Here is an 8,602-nt window from a genome sequence, read left to right on the forward strand (position 1 = left end):
AGGGGTCATTAGACTCTATTAACTTCGACTAAAATTTTAGATATATATGTGTATCTATGTTGAAAATATTATATATTTTATGCGGAATCCTTAAGCTCAAAAGTTAAATAAGACACTGGTTGAGTAGTTCTCTCATGTGCGCCGCCACCTTCAGATCTTGGGTCCGCCTCACTCGGGAAAATACCATGAACATATACATTAAGAATCTATACAAATAAGATGAAATTCGATCAAACAGAATGAAAGAACCGGAAATTGTTGCATAGTTTATTCTTTTCAAATTGAAAATCTTTATTTTGGGAAGTTGAGAAAAGCTAAGCAGTAGAATATAATCTTTGTTTGTGTGTTCTTCACAAGTTTGAAAGATCATCTATCGTCCATTTTTGAAGTGCATGTTTCTTTTACAAATGCTTTCTCCCATAGAATCTAATACCAATGAGTGACCACTGAATAATTACTGATAAAGAAATGATTCTCTTCTCCTAGACCCCTATATATATATTTGCAATACTGAAAATTTTTAACAAGTTGAGCTCTTTCTATTCATAAGTTGTAAATTCTTATTATTGGGAATTTTTTCCCTTTTTAATTCCATCCAAGAATTGAGTAGGATTAATGGCATCTAGGAGAATTCACAAGGAACTAAGGGAGTTGCAAAGAGACCCTCCTACTTCATGCAGTGCAGGTAAAGACTTATTGTTTCCTCTTATTTACCAGCTAGCGGATCGGAAAGATTTGTATGAAATATTCTACTACTGCCTAAGCTTTCCGATCAACCAATCCCGTATTTCAGGGACATATGTGTTAGGAAGGCCCTCCCCCATGCCCCAAGGTCAAAAATGATCTCGTTAAGCAGCAGGTGCAAGTAACACATCTGGTCTAACTAGGTGTTAAACCATATTATAAGTGAATGTGTCAAAAGGGGACGAGAGACGTAAAATTAAATGTAAGAAAATTATCTTCAAAGACCTATAATTTCTTGATATTCATGTAAACCTAACGAAAAGTATGGCAGTGGAAGAAAAAAATCTATATATAAATGATACCAATTAATCGGGTTTAAATCTTAATCACGTTAATACGTTTATTTTAGATCCACATTTGTTATGAGTCTTTTAATCTTGTCAAAAACACCAATTCTAAATACTAAAAAAATCTTGAAATTAGTTACAACTTCGTCACTAATTTGTCACTAAATTGCTCGTAGCTAATATAATTTTTTGATAATCTTTTGCTAATCTATTGCTAAATAAAATTAGTGACAAATTATTTTATCTAACTGCAGAATTTGTCCATCGCTAATTATTTTTTTTAGTAGTAATAGTTGTTTATTTTCAGGTCCTGTGGCACAGGATATGTTCCATTGGCAAGCAACCATTATTGGTCCAAATGACAGCCCTTATGCAGGTGGTGTTTTCCAAGTGGCCATCCATTTTCCTCCTGATTACCCTTTCAAACCTCCCAAGGTATTTTTTTTAAAAGTTATTTAAACTGATACTATCAGTGAATTTTAATATGTATTATTATTTGTTAATTATTATAAATAATATTCATATTGGCAGGTGGCTTTCAAGACCAAAGTTTTCCATCCAAATATAAATAATAATGGAAATATTTGCTTGGACATTCTCAAGGATCAATGGAGTCCTGCCCTCACTATATCCAAGGTTCTTATTACTCTTTTTATGCCTCTTACTTTCCTCTCCCTATTTAGTAATTACTACTAATAATCTACTGATTCACGAATTTTCTGACATGGTGCAAAATTAATTATTTCTTCGACAACCTAAAAGACAAAAAGTTTTTTTTTTCCAATATACTAGTAACTAGTTTTTTTTTACAAGTTTAGCATGTCCGGGGATTTTGACACAACAACAATAACATATCCAATGTGGTCCCGTAAATAGGGTCTGAGGGTAGTGCAGGGGCGGCTTAACCCTAAAGCCACTAAAGCATTGGCTTTAAGCCCCCAAAAAATTAAAGCCTCAAATTTACTCAAATTATATATATAATATAAATAACTATGTATTTATTATTAATGATAAATGGAGTTTTTAAATCATTTGTTGTCAATCTTAACCAATAATTTATTATCAAAATTTATTAATTACCTTGCACTTTAAGAAACTTAACATTATATATATATATATATATATATATATATATATATATATATATATATATATGGACCACCGGTTATGTCTCCATAACCAGGGTTTACTGTCAAAATTAATAACTGTCTGGACTATATAGTTCTTAACCTAGAGTACCATCGGGGTGATATAGTAAACTTTTAACAACAAAACATGCCAACAATGTAGACTAGTATGACTAAGTTTAACACTTAAGTATTTAGCCTATCATTTAGGCTAAATGAATATCTATAGTATATTAACTATAAGAACAGATGAAATACCTGAGACCGCCGGATTGTGGCCAAGTGACCTTTTTGATTTTTTATTTTCAAAATAAAATATTACAGGGAGAGATTTACAAGAGGATTCTTAGAGAGAGGGAGGGCTATGTTAGAGAGAGGGCCGTTTGGCTGAGTGTGTTTATATATATATATATATAATTTTATTAAATAATTTTAAGGTCTCTTTTTAAATTTTGGCTTTAGGCCCCCTGTAGTATTGAGTCGCCTTTGGGATAGTGTATACGCAGATTTTATCCCTACTTTGTAAAGGTTAGAGAGATTGTTTCAGATAGATCCTCGGCTCAAGAAACGTAAGTTAGAAAATAAATTTGTGAGAACAGAAAATTGAGGTTTTGTTAGTGTAATTATGGAACTTATGCCCTCAATATGAGGGTTCTGAGCGTATGGCAGAACTTCTTCAGAATTTACAAAGCCAGCCAAATTTAATTGTAGCAAAAACTAACAATTTTACACGAACACAAAGTAATTATTTCGAAGATAAGGAAAATAATGATTATATATATTATTTTGGAGGTATAAATAAGTATTTATAATGTTTTAGATGTCTGTCAACACATGTTTGTCAAAAACAGACTTGACAATTTATATATGACAATCATTAGATTTAGGGTTGTTCATGGTTTGACAAAAAACCAATCCAAATCGAAAATCGAACTAAACCGATTAAGTAAACCGATATTTTTTTTGATTTGGATTGGTTTTGGTTTTAAATTTTAAAAACCGATAATATTTGGTTTGGTTTTAATTCTATTATAAAAAACCGAAAAATAAACCGAACCAAACCGATAAATTATATATAAAATTTAATAACTATTTATATAAAGTATCATATCTTTTTGTAAATAATTTTAAATATTTTCTGTATTTTAATTATTATATATAGATTTTGGTTTATACTACTTATATCTTAAAATATTGCCCAAGCCCAAAGTAATAGGAATAGGCCAATTTCTTTTCCTTAAGAGACTCAAATTCTCTAATATCTACTTTTGCCTAACAGAAGAGTTACAAAAAAAATCTATCACAAAAGTCAAAAAAAGCTACTAAAATTGAATATGATAGTGTGGATTCTATCGTTCTTTTTTTAGTTTAAATACATAATTTTTACTTTTAAATGGACAAAGTTGTTTGTACTTTGGAACCTTTATTTTGGCTTGTTCTTTTGATTCTATCATGTACTGCAACTTAGTTCACCCGGTACAGTTTTCTATCTTATATTATTGCTACAATTTTAATACTCTGCTTTATATTATATGTTACAGTTTTAAATGTAAATAGTTAAAAGAACTATCAATGTATGTATTTGAATTTATGCTCTAGTAGTATTTAATATTGTTGTATAGTGTCGTTTTACTATTATCGACTTATCATTAGCTTATTAAGAACCGAAAACCCGAACCAAACCAACAACAACCAAACCGATGGTTTGTATTTAATTTGGTTTGGTTTTGGTTTTAAAATTTTAAAAACCGATTAAATTGGTTTAGTTTTGGTTTTAATAAAAAAACTGACCAAATCGAACCGTGAAAATCTCCCTAATTAGATTAAAATTCAATACTATTTAAACTAATAAAAATGTTTAAATGAAAAGATTATAAAAATAAAATATTTCGTTTTGGGATACTCTTTAGGCCCAAGGCCAAAATTTCCCTCCTATAATCTTACGAGGTCTTTACATAAATAGCCAGTCAGATTCACTGTTTGCTTTTCCTAATTAGTATAGTCAATATATATAGATTATACACTACCTATACAAGGTTATACACATAATATTACGTGAATTATACATATATTATACATATTTAGTTTAAGCAGTTAGATAGCCTCTTATTTAGGTTAATTCTTCTAATTTTATTTCTAGTGTACTAAAAACACAGGTTCTCTAAAAACACTCTTTTCTTTTTGTATTTTATACGTATGAATACGTAACAACTTGCCTTCTTTTTTCTTCTCAAACACTAACTCCTTTTTCACATATACGAGTATTAGACTTGCATATCGTAATAAGTATGAATTTTGTGTACAAATAGCCACGTGCAGGTTTTCTAGTCGATATACATAGAGTATACATTGATGAATTAACCTCTTTCTACGTGCAGGTTTTACTTTCCATATGTTCACTATTAACAGATCCAAATCCAGATGATCCACTGGTTCCAGAAATTGCTCATATGTACAAATCTGATAGGAAGAAGTATGAATCAATGGCTCGTAATTGGACCCAAAAGTTTGCTATGAATTGAGTTGTTTTATCTCAAGAAAAGCTCGTGTGCTATATTTTGTAACAAAAGATTAATGATTTCCTCCTCCGCAGGCATGTAATAAATGCACAAAACTATAATACTTGTGAAACGAGAATTTGTCACACTTGATATATTTAACTATGGAAAATTGGTTTTAATATATGGGCTTTTTTTTATCTTTCTTACTAAACAATAGGAGATGTTATGGATGGAATTTCTTTGATTAGGTAACTCCTTTTTTGGCATACTTCTTTGACTTGAATAAAAATTGTTTGGAATGATTTGAGATAAATCTCCAATAAAATTGATTTTAAGGAAGTATTTTTAGATTTCAAGAAGCTAAATGGCCAAAAGACTATTAATTAAAAGCTCAATATGGTAAACCTACTTGAATAATCATTTTTTTGTGGACATGACAACTAAATGGGAACAAAGAAACTACTGGTATAGTACTATGTCCTATTTTCAGTAAATTCATACTACTAATTTAACAAGTCATCTTGGATTGTAATTATACACGAACCTCATATATGCATTTTGATTTAAATATTTTAGTTAATATATTCACCATGCGAAAAAGATTTTCAAAAAGATTGAACGACTAATATTGATTTGATTAGCTTCCCAAACATTAAACCTAATTAAGTAGAGGACAACTAGTGTCACACCCCTTTTACCCCACCCCCACCCCCCACCCCCAAACACACACACACACACACAAGAATGTGTTATGGATTGTTGTGGGTTAAAAGAGTTTTTCCATTTGAAGTGATATTTTTAAATTAGGGATTATTTTATTATTCAGAGTCGCCATTTGGAATTTGATTTTTAGGTGTTCCAAGTCACCTTTTATTTGAATCCTTATTCAAAGGAAGATTTGACTCTTTTATTATTGGTCTGCGAAAATAAAGTCCGGGATAAGAATTCTGTTGACCGGGGAGAAGGTGTAAGGCATTCCCCGAGTCCCGTGGTTCTAGCACGGTCGCTTTATTGACTACAACTTAGCTTGAATTAATTTTGGATAAACTGTGATTTATTGGTTTCCATGTTTTATCTATCCATTTTTAAAATATGAAATTTTCTTTGAAACGAATCACGTGTGTGAATTCGTTTTGTTTATTGTGCCAAAATCGTGTCACGCGTATGTGTACACAATTAATAGCATTTTTATTATATTAAGATTGTTTTGGCCAAAGTTGCGTGAACACATACTTCGATTTTAATTTTGAAAATCACAATCATGCCACGCGAACGTATACATAATCGCGATAAACTAATTAAAAGTATGCCTAAAGCACTCTAATAATGTTCATTATTCTTCCTATACTTTGAAATTATTGTGAGGCATAAGTTATGAAAAAGTAGGCTCTATCCGGGTTAGATTATAAATAATGGTCCATTAATCTTAAAATCCATATCTAAAATCAATCCCCGGCCAAATTTGTCATAAAACAAAAGTCCAAACCTTCTATTTTTATCAAAATAAAACACATAACCCACCTATTTTCTAGCCATGTGCAGCATGTTATTGATCAAACCAAAGAAGAATTAAAGCACCAAATGTCGACTAAAGGAAGAAACCATTTAATGTGATGATGTGGGGTTGTGGGGTTGATGATTTTTATGTGATATTGTGATATTTTTATATTTATTTTTATACCTTGTATAATTTTTTTTGTTGTTGGTAAATTGATGACAATCTGATTTATGATGAAAGTGAGAGACTGTGGCTATTGCCAGGCGGATTATAAAATAAAATATGGGCACGAGGTATTGTGAGTAAATAATGAGGATATTGGCACGTGAATTGTCCGTGCAGTTGTGATATGAATTATGAGCACGAGGTGTTGTGATTAAATGATAATGATATTTGGCACGTGAATTGTCCATGCAGTTGTGTTATGAAATACGGGCACGAGGTGCCGGAAAAATATGATGATTTTATTATGGGCACGAGGTATCGTGAAAATATGAAAAATGGATTGAGACCCGTGTTTACGAAAAATATGGAAATGGGGTGAGACCCGTATTTTTATGATTATGAAACGAGGTATCACATGGTGACTTTTTAATTGAAAGAATTATATTCAAAATATTTATTTGAAAGGATTGTTACGTAGAAGGTATTATATGAAAGAATTATATTTGAAAGGTAATTGTTTGAGAAAATTACATTTGAAAGAGAGTTATTTGAAAGAATTATGTGTGAAAGATATTTATTTGACGGATTTGATTTATTATGTGTAATTGTATTTATTAATTGTTGAGCGATATTAATGGTATTTTTATTGTCTGTTGTGTATATTACTGGTTATTTTATGTTGCCCTTATTGTTATCTGCTTCCTATTATTTTATACATTATATTGCACAGGCTATTACACTAGTGAGTGTCTTGACTGTACCTCGTCTCTACTCCACTGAGGTTAGTTTTGATAGTTACTGGGTACCGACCGTGGCATATTCATACTATACTTCTGCATATTTTTGTGTAAAGTCAGGTATTGGAGTTATTGGACTTGAGAAGAGTTAAAGCAGGATCGTAAGGGTTCAAGGTAGAGCTGCTTGGTCGTCGCAGTCCCTTGGAGTCTTTTCATTTCATTGTACTGTTAAGTTTTAATCAAACAGTATTGTATATTCGGTCCTCGTGATCATTTCATGTATTCAGTTAGAGTTCGTGACTCAGTACTACCAGTCTTGGGAGGTTGTACATTCATATTTGTTCCGCTGTTAGTTTTGGTTACTTATTTAATTAAAAAATAATGGCTCCAAAAATATAATTTAAATCGAATTACCTAGTCTTAGAGATTAGGTGCCATTACGACGCCTGTGGTATGGATTTTGGGCCGTGACACTTGTTGAGACTAACTTAATCCCTTTAAGATTCACATGTGCATGAGAGAAGAGAATACCAAGACTTATCTACTCCATTAAGAATGAGGCAAGAAAAGCTACCACAGAAATGCTCACACCATCATCACGTAAGAAGTAAACAAAAATAAGAGAAAAATCAAACAAAAAATTCAAACATCCATGACACAAGATCTAGAAATTGAAAGAAGAATAGAGTTAATATATGACCTTTAGTAAAACGACTGCTTCAATGGGTTAGAGCATTAGAATAGTCTACAATGAAGAAAATGACGTCCAAATCTGGAACGTGAACTAAACCTCTGACCGGGAACTTCAATCGGAACTTCGACGACCTCTCACATTAACCTCAACCCGAAAATGCTGTTGTTACGGGTTGTTTTGTGGTATTGTGCGAAGCCGATTTTGGAAGGGGGGCGTTTTTGCTGGATTTTTCATTGCTTTTTGGACTACTTTCGCAACTGATTTTTTTCCCCTTTGGGATGGATTTTTAGGTGTTTTATCGGGTCTTTTGGGGTTGTTTTGTTGTGTTTTTGAGCTGGAGTTTCCAACTGGTTCCCATGGTAAAAACGTGAGTGAGTAGAAGATGGGTTGTGAGTGGGGGGACAAGCATGGGAGACAAGGAGTGGGGGACAAGGGAAAGTGGAGTGGGGAGCAAAGGAAAGTGGAGTGGGGACACGCATGGGAAGATGGGAGCGGGAAAGATGGAGTGAGAATTGAGATATTGGTGAGATGAGTGGGAAAAAATTTAAGCATGGTCAAAATTTAGGTGCACACAGCATGCCCCTCTTTGCTTGGAAACATGAAGAGTTTTTAGACAAAGAAAAGATGAGCGATATGACTAATTTTTTGCCATACCATTATTCAAAAGGGAAGAGACAAGAGAAAAGAGTGCGACCGAGTCTTGGTTTGGACAGTCTACATATCCCGGGTATAAGGGAATCAAGTCGCGTGTAGTTCAAGAAGAGTGATGGAATGATGAGTTGGGGAGTCGAGTAAGATTCCCTCGAGGCTCCGGTCTGTAGTTCTGTTATTACATCAAAATCAAAAAAA

At 32.3% G+C, this 8,602-nt stretch overlaps 1 protein-coding gene across 1 annotated transcript; it reads left to right on the forward strand.

Moving 5' to 3' along the window:
* Positions 1 to 514: 514 nt before the first annotated feature.
* Positions 515 to 4,840, forward strand: LOC104086392 (ubiquitin-conjugating enzyme E2 5B-like). Its single transcript, XM_009590634.4, has 4 exons — positions 515 to 685; positions 1,339 to 1,466; positions 1,563 to 1,667; positions 4,537 to 4,840. Exons 1-4 carry the CDS (start codon positions 616 to 618, stop codon positions 4,678 to 4,680), a joined length of 447 nt encoding a protein of 148 aa, XP_009588929.1. The 5' UTR covers positions 515 to 615; the 3' UTR covers positions 4,681 to 4,840.
* Positions 4,841 to 8,602: the final 3,762 nt, after the last annotated feature.

This window comes from Nicotiana tomentosiformis, chromosome 9 (assembly GCF_000390325.3).
Source record: "Nicotiana tomentosiformis chromosome 9, ASM39032v3, whole genome shotgun sequence".
Classification (NCBI taxonomy): domain Eukaryota; kingdom Viridiplantae; phylum Streptophyta; class Magnoliopsida; order Solanales; family Solanaceae; genus Nicotiana; species Nicotiana tomentosiformis.